This window comes from Chlamydotis macqueenii, chromosome 5, assembly GCF_036417535.1.
Source record: "Chlamydotis macqueenii isolate bChlMac1 chromosome 5, bChlMac1.mat, whole genome shotgun sequence".
Lineage (NCBI taxonomy): Eukaryota > Metazoa > Chordata > Aves > Otidiformes > Otididae > Chlamydotis > Chlamydotis macqueenii.
The window spans coordinates 65,634,896-65,654,528 of record NC_141560.1 but is presented as its reverse complement, the minus strand read 5'-3'; the positions used below and the strand labels follow the sequence as shown (position 1 = coordinate 65,654,528).

The 19,633-nt window shown below is 38.5% G+C and overlaps 2 protein-coding genes across 2 annotated transcripts in view; one reads left to right on the top strand and one right to left on the bottom strand.

Annotated features, from left to right (window-relative positions):
* The window catches only part of KIF18A (kinesin family member 18A), a 36,385-nt gene extending 19,416 nt beyond the window's left edge, over window positions 1–16,969 (bottom strand). The window contains exons 1-10 of the mRNA XM_010122636.2: window positions 16,642–16,969; window positions 15,780–15,937; window positions 15,224–15,328; window positions 14,073–14,183; window positions 9,420–9,617; window positions 7,989–8,165; window positions 7,019–7,093; window positions 6,227–6,336; window positions 5,224–5,386; window positions 1,092–1,256 (exon numbers count right to left, since the gene is read on the bottom strand). Coding sequence (XP_010120938.2) covers window positions 1,092–1,256; window positions 5,224–5,386; window positions 6,227–6,336; window positions 7,019–7,093; window positions 7,989–8,165; window positions 9,420–9,617; window positions 14,073–14,183; window positions 15,224–15,328; window positions 15,780–15,937; window positions 16,642–16,969 — 1,590 coding nt within the window. The remainder of the gene's footprint in view (window positions 1–1,091; window positions 1,257–5,223; window positions 5,387–6,226; window positions 6,337–7,018; window positions 7,094–7,988; window positions 8,166–9,419; window positions 9,618–14,072; window positions 14,184–15,223; window positions 15,329–15,779; window positions 15,938–16,641) is intronic.
* A 1,081-nt stretch (window positions 16,970–18,050) lies between these two features.
* Window positions 18,051–19,633, top strand: part of METTL15 (methyltransferase 15, mitochondrial 12S rRNA N4-cytidine) — a 101,228-nt gene continuing 99,645 nt past the window's right edge. The window contains exon 1 of the mRNA XM_086749404.1: window positions 18,051–18,263. The gene's annotated coding sequence lies outside the window, so the exon portion shown is untranslated. The remainder of the gene's footprint in view (window positions 18,264–19,633) is intronic.

Below are 19,633 nucleotides of genomic sequence, written 5' to 3'. Positions count from 1 at the left end.
TCTGTATTATTATGAAGTTGATCTATATTATTATAAAAAAGTTTTATGTCAGAAAAGTATGAATTGTTTGATTCTTACTTGCATGCATAAATATCGCTTTGCAGATTTCCTTTGACCAACAGTGAGTGTGCTGTAATTAGCATTAAGAATCCAACAGGCACACACATGTATGCTTATCTATGTGTGCCCAAAAATATGCTTGCCTCTTTTTCCTGTGCTCTTACTCCATATCTGAATTTCAGTGACATTGTCTAGGACAAGTCTTCACTGTATCAAAAAGGTATCAAAAATTTTAGTCATCCTAATAATGGAATATATTTCAATGCCTGTATTTTTATATGAGACATGTAAGTGCTCATCACACTATCATTTAAGCCACTCCAATTGCTGGTTGAAACTAAAAGGCAAGGACATTTCTTTTCCTCTTCTCCTTCCTGCACAGACCATCCCTTCCTTTCTTCCATTTCTGCTGCTTGTCTGAGGCTGCACTGAGCTCACTCTACTTGCTACAGCTTGGCAGAGAACTCAGCTTCCCACTTCTTTCCCCCTTCCCAGTCCTCCCCTAGCACTCCTACAAAAAGGAGGTATTTTTGGCTAGGCTAAGAATTAAGTTGTCACGTGGTTAGATGAGCATCAGGAGCTACGGTACAGGCAAGACTAGAAGTGTATGGCCAGGAGCAGGATCAGCTCTCTGGCAGCCATCTGAACTGCTCAGCCATATCACACTTACTCCCCTTTAGCATGCTTTTTTGTATGCAATTATATACTTTCATGAACAAGGAATAGTTGCACAAACAATAAAGTACTTTTAGGGGAGAAGAACAGAAACAGCTAACAGTAGAATTTGAAACCACTCTGAAACATTTAAAGCAGAAGGCATGAGTAGAAGAGAGATGAAGAGAGGGGAAAAAGAAAAAAAAAGAAATATATTCTTAACTATAGTCAGATCATAGAATCATAGAATGGTTAGGGTTGGAAGGGACCTTCAAAGGTCATCTAGTCCAACCCCCCTGCAAGGAGCAGGGACATCCCCAACTAGAGATGTTGCCTACAATGCATGAAATCTGCCCTTGAAATGAAAGGCATCTTACCTTTGGAATACACCCATCTTGACTCAGGAGGCGCATTTCATTTTCAACACGATGCAGCCAATTGGTATTTTCCTCAAAATGTTCAATCTGCTGTTCTTTCTTCTTCTGCATATGTTCTTGGTGGGTTCTAAGCATTGCAAGCCTCTGATCCCGCTTGCAAGTGGCCTAAAAATCAGTGTTTATGGAAAAAAAAAAAATATTTTTTTTATAGAGAGATGTTTGTGAACATATTTTGAAAATTTCCCCTTACTTTTATACTTAACTGGGCATAAACATTTTGCATTTTTGACCAGCTTAATAAAAGTGAAGTAGCACATTCTCCTTTCAGGCATTACTGAATTATATGCAAACATTTGAATTTTTTTTTCCCCTGGAACCCCTTATAACAGAGAATATAGCAATTTGATTATTCTTTTAAAGAATAATACATTGCATTTGATCAATTTCTGTTCTAGGCCATAATTATCTTAAGTTGGAAAGACTGGAAAAACTGCACATACAAACACAATTCTACATACAACATAACCTAATAATTTCTAGTAACTCAAGCATGAATATGAAGAAGGAATTTTACCTGCTTTTTTTTCCCCCTAATACAATATGTCCTAGAAAAAGCCCACTAAAGGATAAAGTATTTGGCAAAATGAAAACCCTCTATCTTCAAGCATCAAATTTCTTCTGACGCTTCTCTGGAACCTGACAACTAAAAGGCACAAAACCAGCAACAGCAAGAAAGGAGGCTTCATATGACTCAAAAGGAGGACAACTATAGTTTGCAGTATACCTTAAAAATGAGGTCACTAACTCAACTACTCATAGAGAACATTAACTTCAGATAGAGTTCACAGAGTTGAGTTATGCCTAAACTTTAGTTAGTTAAATAAAAAAAAAAAAAATCACAAACACTTGAAGTATATTGCTACACTCAACCAAAACATACAAAACTCAGTTTTTAAAAAAATTATATAACTTAAATCTCTACATCCATACTTGCCAAAATTAACACTAAGTGAAAACTTCATCAATTAGAATAAATCTACATATTTAGAAGAGCAGGCCAAATCAGTTCTATTACAAAATGTCATAAGAAACTCTGAATGTACCTCCCTAATGTTGCACAAAGCAGAATTTGCTCTAACTGGTGTCCTTCTGAACATACTGTAGAAAACAGGAAAGCTACGTGGAGAGATGTAGATTGCATTCTTAAGCTAATTTTTCAAAATGCTTACTTCTACACATGGCACGCAGAACACAGAACCAGCACAGCAGAGACACCTGAACTACATGTGTGCTCCAGGCAACTTAGCAGGTCAAGGACTAGATTCTGGCCAGAATTTCACTTTGCTTTCTGTTCAGACTGTCTTATCTGCTAAGATGACCGAGGATCCAGAGAAGACAAGGTCACTTTGTAAAGGACTGGCTCCTTAGGGGAAGTTCTAGGAGGAAGAGTTAATTATCAGACTAAAGGCTGCAATGACCACTGGCTCCCTCTGACCAGTGAGACTAGGGAACAGCTTTCTGAACTGGTGAAGCAAAGAAATTCAAAAGCATTGTTTTGCATATTTCAGCTTCTACATGGTGCAGGAAAGGTATTAGTAATGAAAGTGGTATTGATAATATCCCACCATTTGATGAACCCATTCCATAGGTTGCCAGGAAGAAAGGACATGTTACATCGATGTGCTCCAGCAGAAAAAAATATGGTTATGCGTGCTAGCTGTACACAACCTCTGGAATGCATGTACTCCTGGACAGGATACTTGGTTGCTACTCTGGTTAGAAATTGAAAAAAAATCACAGGAGATAAAGAAGAAATCATTCCTTCTGGGCTGAAGAACTGGGACGTATTCAACAAGTGTTTCTGGATCCAGCACAGGCAATTGCAGTAAGCAGAAAAACGGAAGCTAAGATAGACTGATTGTTTTCTAGGAATATGCTCCTTTTCTAGATGGTAAAAATAGTGTTAAAGGGGCAACCAGAAATGGAGATGTGATTTTAAATCTAATATATTTTTTAAAGCCTATCAAAGTATCAGTAGTTTTTTTTACTATGTCTTTAAAAAATGAAAAAAAAAAAACCAAAAACCAAAAAACAATTGTAAAATAGATTCCACAACTGATGGAGAAACCTTCAAGATAAAATAGGTCAAAACTGAGTAGGCTTCTTCAAACTCAGCAAGCTAGTTAAAAGTAACTACAACACAGGGGCACATACTAACTTTTTACGTTTCCATACAAAGGGGAATGTTCTATGCATGTTCTCCTATTGGCAGAAAGGCTATCACTATCTGGCTGACACTGCTGTAGCCGATATCTAGTGTGCAACAGGAAAACAACACAGATGCAGAAATACAGGTAACAGTGGAGGAACAGGCATACTGAGGACTTGAACAGGCCTTTTGAAATGGGTGGCATCCAAGTTCTAAAAAAACCTGGAAACATGGACAGTTATGTTGATAACAGAAATGATTTATTAGTGGTCCAGGATGGACTGAGCTTTTTAAGATAAATTGTGAGAAAATTTTTGCAACAAGAAAGCATTTGTAAGAACAGAGATTAAGGTAACCTGAAGTCATATGTAAATTTTTTCCTTCTTTCTGAAGCTGATAAGCCTGGACAAATAAGTGTAAAATGAGAAAATATTTTACAAGTAAAATTTTTTGCTGAAAATTAATATTTCAGAAATACTCTTGTGGTCTAACAAGTTTATTTTACAGAGAGGAAACCCAGAGGCATCTAGGAAAATGACAAATTTGTAAAAACACAAGGAAGAACAGGGAATGCACAAGGGAAACGTGAGCAGTCACTTTGGTAATCAAATGACTAATTCCAAATTAAAATCCAATTTGTTGCAAAGTAGTCACAAAATGACATTTAATTTTACCATTACAGTGACTTACTCTTGTTAATAAATAAGGCATCGTACTTCTAGGACAGTGACTCTTGACCCTTAGTAAATCACATCTCTAAGCTAACTAATGGCAAAACCAACATTTGAGTGCAGCATTGCTAATGTTCAAAATAGAAGTTAAATCAGCTCATAAAAAATACATGTATGAAATGCAGTGTATGAGGGTATAACTCCTCATTATGAATAGAGATACAGCTATGCTCCATTGTAAGGAGCATTTAAAAGTATGGCACATAGAAAATACTACTTCAGAGTTTCTATGACATAAGAGAATTCTAGAACACATTAGTCACTTGAAATACCTTCATTAATGACAAGCCAAACCGTGTGATATATTTTCACTTTGACATTTATCTAAGGATGGATTTTCATATGAATCACTGGGAAAAAAATAGGCATATGGTAAACTATCATTTTCAGTCAAATAAAGATCATTACTGTGATGCAGCAAAATCAGCCTCACCCTCAACTTCATATTTACATAAATCATATATTCCTTTAAATTAACTTTTATCAGAAAAATTAAGATACTATCTAATCATGCTTACTTATTTATACTTTGATTCTTCCAGAAAGACATGAGCATTTAATGATGCAGAACAGCAATTATTCATAGTTAGCCTACAAATTCTTCTCTTAAAATTCAACTAAATGTAATTATTTCAGTTCACATGACTCTGTTCTTAATTGCCTATCCAAACATCTTCCTGGTGACAGCTGAAAACATCAATGATAAGAATCCATCTTATTTAGCACAAGGTCCATGCTTTTCCTTGTGTAACACAGATTTCTCAGCTTGGTAACAGCTTCAGTGGCTGTACCATACATACATTAACATGCTTTCATTTTGGACAAGAACACCATGAGTTTCCCATGTCTAGTCAGGTCTTAAATAACTATGACAATCAAGCCTACATGAGGATAAATTGAAAAGTTTTCACAATTAGCAGCAATAAGCACATCAATAACTTTCTCTGTAGTATGGAAAAAAATAGCACAGCTGGCATTACTACTACATTTTCTGTACTAACGTCAAAAAATGTTACCTGAGTGATAATCAGTATGTCCCATTTTAATTGTTTAAATATTTAAACATTAACTAATTATACAATTAAGTATAATTATACATTAAGTAATTATACAATTACTTCAGCAAAATTCATACATTAGTACAGCAAAATGAACAGAGATGATACCTTGTATTACATTATCGGAAACTCACCTTCTCTACTCTTTGTTCAGAGCACATCAGTTGAATTTGTTCATGACACTGTTTCTGGTAATATGTCTTCAGCATGTTTTCCTTCAGTTGCATTTCCAACTTGAGGTATTCTTTTCTGATTTCCTCCCGGTTTGCGAACACATGTTTTAGAGTTTCTTTGTATCTATTAGAACCAAAGGATAAGCATAAATAATGGATTACTTACTGAAGCCTTTTTTTCTGATCATCTCATTTACAGAGCTCTGGAGCTTCCTAGGAGAACATTTGACCTAAAATCTTTTGTGTTGTTAGTGGTAGAGTTTCATCTGCACATTAATACAGAATAACATTGGCAGCCTTGGGACAAGAATACGAGACTTTCCCATGAAATATCTTCATTACAACAACCAGAGAATCATTAGGAAAACACCTGTAAGATTGAGTCCAATACTGAAGCTACTGATAAGCCTTAAAAAACCCAGCACATAAAGCTTTCTAAAAACCACATGTACGCTGATGAAGCTCGTAACTTTTAGTAAGATTCAATTCACTATCATAAATAAATATTCTTGATATTAGCAGTAATAATGAAAATTTGATGGGAATAAATAAAATCCACAAAATACTGACATTGCAGCACTTCTGTCTATTTAGTAAATACTTCATAAGAAAGTAACTATAGATGCAAGATCTTCACCACTGATCTAAATTGTGATGTCAGAGTAAGTTATGTCAGCTTCTTGAGCATCAGAGTATATAGTTATCTTGCGGTGTTTTGCTGAATAATTTGCCTAGAAGGTTAATATCAGGATACCTCCTCAAGTACACAATATTTTTCTTTTAAATCCACCACCAACTTGTTCTGAAAATAAGGAATAAGTTATGCACAGCCACACCTCGTTTAAGTGAAGCAATGTTAAAAATGAGGAAATCAATACTGAAAAAAGCAAGCTTGTTTTACAAATGGTTTTACAAGCTATGCAAACTCCAGTTCTGAATCAAGATCATAATGAGATTCATTTACCTTTGTATTTCTACTTGGTGGTTATTTGAAAGTACTGCTCCATTGTGATTTTCAGGAAGGCTTGCTTGCTTTTCTTCATATTCTCTCAGTTTCTCTTTCAACATTAGGATCTAAAACAAAAAAGTTACCTTTTAGTTGTGGCACAGTTTAAGCCCCATCGGGACCAGACTACGCAGTCTCCCTCTCACTCCCCCCACCCTCCAAGAGAATAGGGAGAGATAATATAAGAAAAACGGCTCGAGGTTTGAGATAAGAACAGGGAGAAATCCTTAACGTTACCATTATGGGCAAAACAGAGTCGACTTGGGGAAAACGATTTGTTTATTATTAAAACCAAAGCAGGATAATGAGAAAGAAAACAAGATAACTTCCCCACACCCTTCCCTCTTCCCAGGCTCTGGGAACATTCTGCTACCCATTGGCTCGGCCTTGGTCAGCAGCGAGTCCGCCCTAGGCCTGGACAAGTCCACTGGACAAAGGGTAAAACTTCTAGCAGTTCCTTACAGAAGCTGCCATCATAGGCCCCCCCCCACTAAATAAAACTAACATAGGTTGGAATATAGTTGTGGTGATGTGGTTTGCCTTTTTTTTTTTAAACCTATAATTCTGTGCTCATGTCTTGAAAACAGGTGATATTCCTCTTAGAATACCAAGTATATTTTTATTTCAAAAGACTGTATGGGAGAATTAGGACAATATAGCCGTATAGGTTCAAATCTCATGAACATTTTTTGTACTCAAAGTTATAGCAACTAATCTTTCAAACTTTTAATAACAGATTTTTTTACATACCTCTTTCTTTTGTTCATTGCAAATTTTAACATATTGGCTTATATGACTGTCCAAACTAACAACATTGCTCTTCAACTGTTAAAGAAAAGAAACAAGTTAGGATTTAAAAAGGCTCCTTAATGCTTTCCTGCATAATAAACACACTATATCTAAGTACTACATAATTACACTGGTACTGTATTATGAGGAAACACGAGTAAAATCCTGACTTGCACAACAACTCTCTGCTATTGCAGTCTTCTGTTGCATACCCATGGCCATGTCATTTCCCTCAACAGAATAATAAAACAAATAACTTATTTTACACGTGCAAGTATATTTTACATATATTGAGTCTAGTTTTACGATTTAATGTGTATCTCGTGCATTTTATTATAAAAACTATCTTCAAGCATGCAACAAATGGAAACTACGGTCAACCCCATACTACATAAAAGAAATGGGAGCCACAATACCAAGCATCATGAAAAAAAATAATCAGAGTAATAGAGCAGAAGCCAGGATACCCTAGCAGCTTTTCATTTATCAATATAATTTCATTGAGCTTCTTGGCTCCAGCTGAATTCTACCTGTAACAAATCCGGACTGGCTCTTCTACAACTGCTCAGATACTTCTTTAATATGCTTTACAGTTCTTTGAGAATGTAATAGTAAGATACTGCAACTGGCTGTGAATTCTACCAGCTGAGCGTTATGTCTAAATTTGATGCTCACAAAACAAACTATTTAAAATTGGCAGTGTAATACCACTAATGAAGCTCTGTTGCTTTCAGGCCAGAACTATCTGCTCCGTATCTACTACATCTATCAGTCAGATGATGAAGGGCTGACTGTAAGAAAGAAGAGATAACTGAACAAAATTGAGACATAAGTGAAGGAAATTATAATCTTCTAAAAGAAATAACTCTTCTTCTTTTGATACTATATTATTACACTTTGAAAAAAGATCAGTAAATAACAGCATACTCACAGAAGACTTGATATCCTTTGCTCGGTTTGCATACTTAAGGGTATTATACGTATCATCATAGAACAAAGAAGACGGACTAACAGCAGCTATCATTATTGTTTGGCAATTTCCTCCAAGAGAATCTTTCAATAAACGAGTAAGCTTGCTGTTTCGATATGGAATGTGCTGTTTCTTGCTCTTGAAAGAGAGTTATATGCATTTTTATGGATCAGTCAACTGTACCTTAAGTATTCGTCTGCCTAAAAGTCTACTTAGAATTTCAACAACGCCTCAAAACACGACAAACAGCCTTGAAACTTTTATTTAACTTAAGTAATTTTTCTCAAAGTTACATATACATCTCAAATGGCTTCAAATCTCTTGGAATCGTTTAATACCTTTATAACACATGTATTAGCCAGATTACTTTCTGATGTCTGAATGTGTAACAACTATTTTTGTGATGTGGGCAACTAACAGAAAAGGTAGACTACATTAAACTACTTTCAGTTCACAGAATAACTGAGGTTGGGAAGGACCTCTCAAGATCCATCTAGTCCAATCCCTCTGCTCAAAGCAGTGTCAGCTAAAGCAAGTTGCCAAGGACTACGTCCAGTTAAGTTTCAAATATCTCAAAGTATGGAAATTCCAAAGCCTTCCTGGGCAACCAGAAGTCTCCTTTGTGAAGCTTTTTCTCAATTTCATCTACAGAATCTTCATCTCACAGTACAAAGTTATGTCACTAGGACCCCAAACCCACATCAGATAAGTCAATGTGAAGAATCTTACTTATGTCAATGGTACAGATTTTGAATTCTGCCTCCCAGTCCACCAAGACAGTGACGAGACTGTGTGGCACCAGGAAGGGAAATAAAAGCTCTGATCATTTTTACCTGGCATATTTGAAGGGAGAAATTGCTAGCCAACCAGAAGGACAAAAAGGGTGAAGCTATAGGCAATGGACTTGACTTGGGCTAAAATTCAGGAGGTTTTGTCATTCTCCCATATAACTATCCCCACTCTGTCCCCTGAGCTGGTGAGCCAGATCAGGAGACTAATTCATTACCATGAGCAGGGAATGGAAGTGGCGGGGTGGGGGATGGGATGTGTGTGGATGTACGGAAGAGTACAAAAGAACAACTTTGGATAGGTGTTTTCTTCTATAAAAGCCTCCTACCCCAAGATTAAAGGGCATAAACCTAAAAGGGTAAAAGAAGCAGGTACATTCATCGTCTTTGACACTATCCTTCGATTGCTGCACACTATTTTTGAGAACTCTTTCCTATGGGGACTATCTATCAGCTGTCACAGAGATGATGGTGAAAACCCACAAAGAAAACGATGATGTGAGGAGTGTCAGTGTAATCCTCATTACTCAACAAGAGCTTACCATTTAAAAAAATGTTTTCAAAACACTAGGAGGTGAAGACTGCATGGGAAAACAGCACATACCTTTGGATTTGCCAAGGCATTAATGACATTTCCGAGAGCTAGCAGCGAGCGGTTAATATTTGTTCCTTCTCTAAAACGAGCCCCCTTGGCACTTGTTGCACTAGCACGTTCAGATCCTGCCAGGTCAATGAGAGACATTTTGGCGATGCGAACATTTTGATTGATACTAGCCGTTTTATCTTGTTGCCTTAGATAAATCTACAATTAAAAAAAAAATAAAAGAGGAAGAGAATTAAAAAGTAACCACTAGCCAGTCTGTTACAGTGTAACAACTGTTTTCAGAAACTCTTCTACAAATCCAAGTTAAACCTTTCAATATATATCTAACACCAACAAGCAGTTTGGCCTAATGGAAAATAGCGAATCCATTTCTGAGACTTACCTCTTAAACTCACCACTTCAGGGATTAATAGGGAAAAAGAAGCAGAGTGTGGTTGCAGTTGGGATGGAGTTAATTTTATGCACAGCAGCCCGTACGGTGCTTTCAGATTTGTGACCCAAACAGTACTGATAACACACTAGTGCTATCTTTTGCCAAACAGCAGTTGCGTAGTGTCAAGGCGGTGGGCAAGAGTTTGCAAAGGCACATGGCTGGGACAGCTGACCACAGCTGACAGAAAGGACAAAGTTTATCCAAAGTAGCCATTGCGTGAGGACTGGTTGGGCATCAGTCTGCCAGTGGGCAAGTGATTGCCTCCCCGTCCCTTTACTTAAGTGAACCACAAAAGTATTTCCCTCTCGCTTTTGCCCTTTTGATTCTCTCCCACATCCTGCTGCAGAGGATTAAGCAAGCAACCAGCCCCTGACTTACACAGTGGCAAAGATTGGTGAGCTTCAAATGAATTTCATAGCTAAAATAGCTTTCAATTCTTCTGCACTCAAGATGTATACCACACTATTGCACTTTGAAAAAGGTGTTTATTTCTTAAAGGCACCTTTAAGAGTATGCCATAAAGGCATATAGGGTTAAAACAGGAAAAAGGCTGGACTTTCAGTGATTTAGACTTAACTAGCTACCATTAATAGAGGAACAATACTCATTTACTGCTGTGAAAACAGGTACTACTCCTGGGCCTTTTGGAAAACTGAGACTCCTGAGGCCACTTGTTCCCCCTCATCCCTTCTTTCCTGAAACATTCGCAGTACAAGAGATATACAAGGAACTAAATACTTTTGCTTCATTCTGCTAGTGAAGGTATTCTTTCCTCAGTTTTATGAAGAAATAGTTGTAGCATGATTATACAGTCAATAAGAAGAGTTACAGATATCCTTATATGGCTCTTACCTTTTCAGGATTTTCTACAGATTTCCCCTTCTTTTGTGTTGAGTGCCTTGCCATTTGTAAGGCTAACAGTTACTGACACTTTCATGAACACACTTGGGAAAGAGTTGCCATACACAAAAGGTGATTGACTAATAAAGACAATATCACTAGTTCTGTAGCTTTAAGCTTTCTGCATGAGAAATGAAGTCTTCATGGCAATTTGTAACAGGAAAAAAAAATTGACAAGTATTGGGAGTAAATAAAATTCTTATGATTTGCCACAGAAGGTATGGCTATACCAAAGAGACATGTTTCTGTATCAAACAATACAGTTTGACAAACAAGAAGTTCTGTTCTATTATTTCTAGTAAAATATTAAAAAAAAAAGCCACTTCCCTGTACGTACTTCAGTAAAGTAGCTATCTCAGGCTGGTAGCACTTTACTAGAACCCAGTAACTATCATTAGTGAAGTAGGGAAAGGTGGAATGACAGCCATGTTGCATGACTCAAGCTTTTATAAAAATTCAAAAGATACAGGAAATGCCCCAAAGCAGAATCTTTTCTATTTCTTTGTCCGTCAGCCGAACACTTTCAATAGAACGGTATGGCACTTGGGATTTTACTTTCAGATGCAGTAATTGCCTGACCTAGATAGAGATTTCAAACCTAAGACAGATGGCACAGTAAGGCAAAACTTGCATCTCTAAAATCAGCTCAGAACATCCTGGGCCAAAACTTTTACTACTTTCTGAGTCAGTTCCAAAAAACATCCTGCTCCAATAAAGTTAACAACAAAAACAAAAGGCAGCATAAAAGATAACCAATCACTACAAACAAATAACAGAAAGCAAAAATGAGGGGGAATCAAGATTGCAATAGGGATTTCTCATAAGTTATATCTGTGGAGTCAAAGTGGATAAGCAGGTAAGACATGTTTTGCAGGATATCACAGATTTGTGGAAATAGATGAGAAAATGACATAAGTGATTACTTGGAGGACTAATTGACTAGTTTGTAATTATTTCTTACAGATGCCAACAGTGCCAGTAAGTGTCTCAAGTAGATGGAATATTTAAGAACTTGCTTTTAAAAAAGTGTATGGTTGTGAATTTGGTTATCTTGAACCAGTACACATTAAATAAATCTGTTAAACTTCAAGTTGCATTCATTGCACCAATCTACTTAGCAACAGGAATATTTCTTTAAAGTGCCACATGCAGATGCAGTATTTATATTAAGCATTTATTTACACACACATGCTTTTAAGTAAGTGACATAATATCCCTTCCTCCCAAGCATAAAGTCACTTCTGTGAGAAAGACTTAAAACCCATTCACTCTTACATGGGCTGTTATTCAAAGGCTGCATTAGTTTATCTTTGAGAACACATGAAATTAGTAGGTATTTACATAAATCACACATTCAAGATACAATTGTCTAACAAAACAAATAATGAGTTTTACCAACAATTTGTGCACTTAACAGAAAACAGCACTTAAATTAAATACCTTGATTGACAGCTAGACATCTCAAAAGACAAATGCAACAAACATTCACAACTATGTCATTACAAGAGTTAACTGGATTAGGAATATTGCTAAGAACACCAGGGAAAGTTTCAGTAACTACAGTATCCTTGAACAAAATTGGCCTGACAGTTTTTGTGAATAAACTGTGAGCCGGGCCTGAATGCTGAACACACTGAGCCATGGCACAGCAATGCCTAATCCTTACACGGAAAGGTCTTTCCTTCACAAAAAAGTTCTAACATCCAGACATTTATCTGTTAATATCAAGTCCAATCAAGTATGCCATTTAACTGACTGCAGCTGCATATGGAGACTGGTTAAGAGATAGCCAGTGCATTTTACACAATCAAGTCTACTTTGCTGGCCACCAGTGCTACTGGGACACAGAAAAACAAAGAAAGAACGCAGATTAGTCCAGAAATGACTTTGTTAGTTATCTCAAGATCAAAGACAAAAATCTCAACACTAGTTTGAGCATTCTTAAGAATTGTATTATCAACAATAATGATTTCAGAGAAAAATAATTCAGTGCTTAATATACATGATCTGCAAAAACATATACATTTTGCTTTTTAAAGTAAAAGAATCATAGAATGGTTTGGGTTGGAAGGGACCTTAAAGATCATACAGTTCCAACTCCCTTGCCCTGGACACGAACACCTTCCACTAGACCAGGTTGCTCAAAGTCATATGCTTACTGTAACAGTATTTTGGAAACATTCACAGGATTACAATTTGTACTTTCTCATGCACTGCACCAGTTTACAGTTCGCTCCCTCATCTGTTTGTGGCACTACACTTTATGCCTTATAAAAGGCAGCACACATATGCAACAATACAGCTCTCAAACTGAACAACTTTGTAAGAAGTCTTTGCCTTAAATGTACAACCATGGGCAAGACCTCAGGGAAAATTAAAACGTGGAAGGGCAATATCAAACAGAAGTCTAAGGTACCTAAGAAAACATAGAAGCTTTTAGAGTGGGAGTAACTTTTACTCCATTATCTATTTTAGAAGTATTTAACACATTTACTGTCGGTTATTAACCTCTTTTCTCATTAGTAATGACAGCAGAGCTCTGGAGAGCTAACATTACAGCTACTTGTATTGCCATCATCTATGTCAAAATACAAACTCTGGGCTACAGTTATTAAGCATTGCCTAAGTTTGCAGATACAGGTGAAAACTGCCTAAGAGTTAAATAGTTCAGCTGAGATTTGTACAACACACACAACTCATCTATGGAAATTAAAAATCAGCATTTCCTTTTGATGATACAAGTACACATATGGAAATATTTTCAGAGAATATACACTGCTTTAGATGATCTAAAACTTGGTACATACCAGAATATTAAGAAATCACTTTAGTGTAAAAATCAACGTTAATCAAAATAAGCAGGATGAGAAAGTGCTACTTGAGAATCTCAGTTTATAGTTGGATGTATAACTGCATTCTGTTAAATATTTTTCCTAGAAAAATACCAAGCAACATAACGAAACCAGAAAGCATTAAAAAAAACCCAACAACTTTAAGTTTATAAAATTACAATATGGAAGTATATTCAAAGCTCAAAATAACAGTTTTACAAAAAGAGATATTTCTTCTAACGAGTACTAGTTCAAACTATTGGAACTAGAGAGCTCTTCCTTGAATTGGTTTTTTCAAATATAATCACTATGGACCTTTACATACTTAGAAGGAATGGGAAGTTAACAAGAACAGCACATTGAAAAACTTTAATCTCCTTTCACCCAAACTAAGGTTCATCACAGTTCAAAAAAAGCTTCCATTCTATTGAAATTTAAAGAACTACACCTCACAGTAATGACCACTGTATATCTGCTATGTCATCTTACCTGAAAGACAGCATGGGACCGGGAAGAGGAGGAATTTACATCTGTGGGATGCTGCGTTCTATTTTTATTTCCATAATCCAACATTTGAAGGATTTCCTCTGCTGATTTAGGCTTTAAGGGTAGAGCACAAGATAAATGCTTTTTTTTTTTTCTTCTTTCATCAACTACAGAAGATTGTGCACTGATTCTAAAATACACCTTCTAATATTCACCTTTAAAAAATTAAAGGAACTTAACATTTTAGTTACCCAGAAATAAGGAAATTTCCTGTTTGGAATTGAGGCACTTCAAACACATGCTTTCAGTTAAAAAGCAATAAAGCACAAAAAGCACTTCTGCACTTTTAACTGCAGAAATTTAAATCAGATACTTTTTTTAGTAAATAATTTAAACAAATCTCCAAAGGTTTTCCATAGTCAGACAAAGTCTTATTTAAGAATGACTGACTTAATTTTTCCTATACTAATTTATTAAACAGTGATATACTAATTTTTTTTTCCCCACAACACCCAAGCTTTGGGATGTATGGTGTTCACAGTGCGAACCAAATTAATTACACTGTTACCTGTTGAATCATTCTTTCATGTACATAAAAGCTGGAAGCTACATAGCATGTAACATACACTAAAAGGCTGCAAGAAAACAGGTTCACAAAAGTGGATTCTTAGATCGGAAAACTAAGTTCCGTCACTGACTTTGCCAAACAATTGCTATGCTGGTCTGGAAAAGTCATTTAAAGTGAAGCTTTTCAAACATGGTTATTTAAAACCAAAACCAACTCTGAGATGTTGCAGAGGTGTAGAACACTCCAAGATGGCACCGAAAGCAGTGGATTTCTTTAATAAAAGCTCTTTTAGCCAGAAAACAAGTCTTCCAAAATCTGAAGATGAGCAAACCAATGGCACCCTTTTGATAACAAGGATTGAATGCTTTTATCCATTTACATTCAAGAACGTTAGCAGTTTTTTCCACAACGTGCTTTTGAATAACTAATTAGATTTGCAAGCTACCAAGGTACTGGTGATTATGGCCAGAAAAAAAGCCCACTAGAAAATTACCAAATTGCATACAGTTTCCAGAGATAAATGGAAACTTCATAATTTCACAAACTCATTATGATGCTTCCTGAATTTCAATACCTATTTACATACCTGATGTAATGTTAGCCCTTGAACTACCACCCCTTTCTGGGCATCTTCACGAACAGCCAGAGGTCCCGAGTTTACCAGCAGATCACGGATCTGTTCATTGTAGACCTTTGAAAGGGAATTTAAAGTATTTTAATAAAATGATCTGACGATACTTGACAGGTCTCTTCCAACCTTAACCATTCTATGATTCTATGATTTCACAGCACTTATAGGATTTTATTGTAAAGTCCTGAAATATATATCCCTGAAAAGATACTTTCTTGTACGTATCAACAGATGTTCAGAAGGATGTAACAGATCACAGCAAGACAGAAATCATTGGAATGTTTAGTGAATATATTAGAAGAGACTGCCCTTTTTGGGCTGCCCTCTGTAAAAAAGCAACAAGTGCCTATGTATAACACCAAATTTGTGGAGCACAGTTCAGTTCCATTCCTATCAGGGACACATTTTGTAAAGTCTCAGAAAGGGCTAGGGGAAGGCAAAACCACTTTGTCTTTATTTATTAAAATATGTCTTATTAAAAGCAACATAGCAAATACAGGAATTAGCTTACCTCTAAATAAGAGACAGCAACATTGCATATTTTATCTTCTTTTATTTGATCCATGCAATTATAGAGTGCCATCATGGTTAAATACATCACTCCAGGATCTTCAGGTGAACCTAACATTGTATGAGTCTTTCCAGCTCCCGTGGCACCATATGCAAGCACTGAATTTTCACAAAAAAAAAAAAAAAAAAAAAACCAAAACACAACAACAAAGCAAAGAGATGCACATTATACCAATAAGCTAATCTGGAACACAAAACTCAACGGCACCTTCATACACCTCCATCATTCTGCACAGCTGTTCTCATAAACTGATCAAGTTTCTTACTTAGGCTTTACCTTTCACAGCTATAATCAGAAAGCCTCTTCAAAATCACATTTATTTTTGAATTTTCAGTTCAAAATTCATTCACTTGCAATCTACACGAAAATATTATTTGCTTAAACTCATAAACCTAAGCCATAAACTTATTGCAGGTAGGTATTTAATTTCCTCACAATATTCCATTTGTCAATTAAAAAACCCAAGCTCTTAAAGAGAATTCATAAAGCAGGCTACCACTGAATCAGTGACACAGCTTCTGGTTTAACAACTCTTTCCAGAGGACTCCCCTCATAAACATGCGTATTTCAGAGAAAATTATGAAGTCTATTACAACCCTAACATGAACTCATTTTCAAAATAGAGTAGAGCTATCCTAACTTCCACAGGCTAAAGAGTCAGCCTCTCACATCTATAAATTAAACTAAAAAACTTTATTTACATCTCAGCCTTTTCTAAGGCCTCTGCAGCAGTTGGATACAATGGTAGAAACTTCAAAGAATGTAGTGAAGCTTTTGAATTGAAGATAAACAGCAAAGGTACCTGTGCAGTTATATCCATTTAAGAAGCCATCGATGACACTTTTGGTAGTATGCTCAAAAACTTCCAGTTGGGATGAATTTTCATCAAAAACAGCATCAAACACAAACTTCAGATCTTTCTTGATTCTTTTATTAATGTCCCTACGGGTCAGTCTCTTCCCATGAAAGAAGCTAACTTCTTCGTCCTTCGGATCAAAGACCAATATATGCTGGTCAACAACATGAACAACTTTGCTAAAGTTGCCATCTTTTTCCTTTTGAGACTCTGGACGGACACGGACCACCACTTTCACGTGATTACAGACATCTTCTTCTGTAGCAGCAGACATCACAACAGCACTTCTGTCCTCTGGCTTCGCTTCCACAACTCTTTCAGATCAAGCAGTTGAATCTTTTCTGCAATTGACAAAAGGCCTTGTATTTCAAATATAATCTCTCAAACAGTTCGCACCTTTAATGGGGACCAACACCTTGCAGCCGTGCTGGATCTGCCCATTCCTATGTTAGTCAGCCCTAACTACAGCAACAGCACAACTTTGGAAAGTGCTGTAACTAGCCTGAAAAGGCGAGCTAATTCAGCATAGCTTTAAGAAAATTAAGTAGCGTTTCCCTAGGAAGCTCGCAATTTAAACTACTCATTCATCTACAGACTTTCCTTTCTTTCAGAGCAAAGCTTGCAGATGAACTTGACGGTTTCCACAGACAAAAGTAGAAAAGATTTTCTTGCCTTTCAGCAAAACAGAGTAACCACCTATCTGCCTTCTCTGGGGTACTGGTTTAGTCACGCAGCATATAGGTTTAAAGAGACATTAAAGTGGGATACGCGTTAATATAATTTGCACAGAACACAAAAACATGCTCCAATCAAGCCAGAATTTCCGTTTAACGGGCCATCCTTTCTGACAACATCCTAAAAGCAAGCAGCGACCTTCGCCGTAAAGGCTCTCGGTGACACTTTTTCAGCTTCGGGGGAAGCTCTCTCAGCCGGGCCGCCCCACGGCCGCGGAGCGAGGCCGGAAAGCGGCGGGACATCGAGAGGCAGGCGAGCGGCCGGGCCGCGGCCCGGCCCCACTGGGCCGTCTCGGTTCGCTCCGCTCCGCTCCCCGCGACCTACCAGTAGGCTCAGCCCCATGGCACGACCGAAGCTCCCGCTGGAAGGGGCCCGGGCCCGGGCCCAGACCCCCACCCCGACCCACCGACCCTGGCCGGCACTCACCTCAGCGCCGCGGCCCAGCAAACGGCCGCCAACCGCGGCCGCCGAATTCAAACACAAGCGGCCCGCCCCCGCCCCGCCTCCTCATTGGCCGCCGCCCTCGTGACGCCGGCAGCGCGACGCCGCCGACGGGAAGCGCGCGGGGACGAACGGCCGCGCGTGCCCGGCCCGTGCCGGGGCCTGGCCGTTTCTGCCGGGGCCGGGTCGCTCCGCAGCGTCCCGCAGGCGGGGGTCGCCCCTGGGGCTCAGCCCCATCCCGCCCCACGGAGAGCCGCAGGTGCCTGGGGTGCAGGGAGCCCCGGGGTGGCCGGTGTGGAGCTGAGGTGGAGGCTCCCTTACAGCCGCGCGGCGAGGGTGGGGCGCGGCCCTTCCCGCTGTTCTGAGCCTCGAGAGGGGAGCGGGAAGGCGCGGTGAGGTGCGGGAGTGGGGGCTGAGAGGGGCCGTGGCGGGAGCGGACCTTCTTTTGGCGCCTGGCCCGGCGGGGTGGGCGGGCGAGCGACCCCTCGAGTCCTGCTGGCCTGGCCCCGCCTGGGAGGGGAGCGGGGAGCAGCCCTCAGCCTGTTCCTCCCGCGCAGCCGGGCTTGGGCTGGGGTGCGCGCCGCTGCTCCGGTCGTTTTGGGGGGAAACGCGTTATGGGGTTGAGTTTTCGTTCCTTGGCTGCCTTTACCGTCCGCTTCAGTGCAAGTTCTGCTCTGCAGGCAGCTGCTTCAAACTACCCAAACGCTGCTTCAGGTGCATGCCGCGAGAAACTACGCGTTCTGCTCACTTAAAAGAAAAACTTCCCCAGTTGCGTAGAACGAGGGTGGTGGTAAGCGAAGCGTGCTGGGTCCCTGGTGTTAACGCCTGCTGGGCTCGGACCGGCATAGGGCAGCGTGAGTGGGATGATGATTGTTGCTCTTCACCCTGTTCCTACAATGATTTCTGAAGGGGCATTGTGGTTTGTTGTAAAACCCCAGGGCTGTGGTGTGCCTGTGCGAGGTTCCTCGTTTAAGGTAAGGGGAAATGCTGCCCAGCTGAGACTTAAATTATCAAGGAGAATAACTTTCCAGAGATGATGACTCAGCATATTCATATCTATGCAGACAAAATACACGAAACCTCTGGCTGGGTAAATCCAAGCAAAGCGTGTGATAAAAATCTGATAGTTAAAATAAAGTTGCCTTTCTATTAATGGGATAAATGCATGATGCCATTTTTTCTAATGTTTTGTATCAAAGTTTGTAACTTTCCTGCCTGGCAAGAGAGAGTATGTAAGGCAGTATTACAGCAGGTCTCAGCTTTGTAAAGAAATACAGATATTTATGAATATGTTGTTATCACCTGTGCTAAACTTTACTTTTTTTTTTTTTTGTAAAAATTTGCTTAAGTCACACAGCTCTCTACTAGTAGGTTACTGACTTGGTTTTGGAGTGTGTTGGGCGGAGGGGGAAAAAATAATCAGTTTTCTGTGTAGTTAGAAGACAAGCTACATAGCTAACCACTCTGATGTTTCTACGTTTTAAAGTATGATTTCAGTTAGTTATACTATGGAGAATTCTTGCTTCTTGCTGTTCTCAAAATATTTTGTATTACAAGATGTAATGTATGATGAAAACCATGTATTTACTACATGTGTAACACTAAGTTATAACACCATTTTAAATATGGTTTCAGTATTTGATTTGTCCATTTCTGTTTTAACTAGAAATACGGAAAACTTGGCAGCCAGAGTGCTGCTTTTTAGAGCAAGTGTCTCATTGTGTTTGGCAAAACGGATAGGAACAATTTGAAAGTGAAGTCA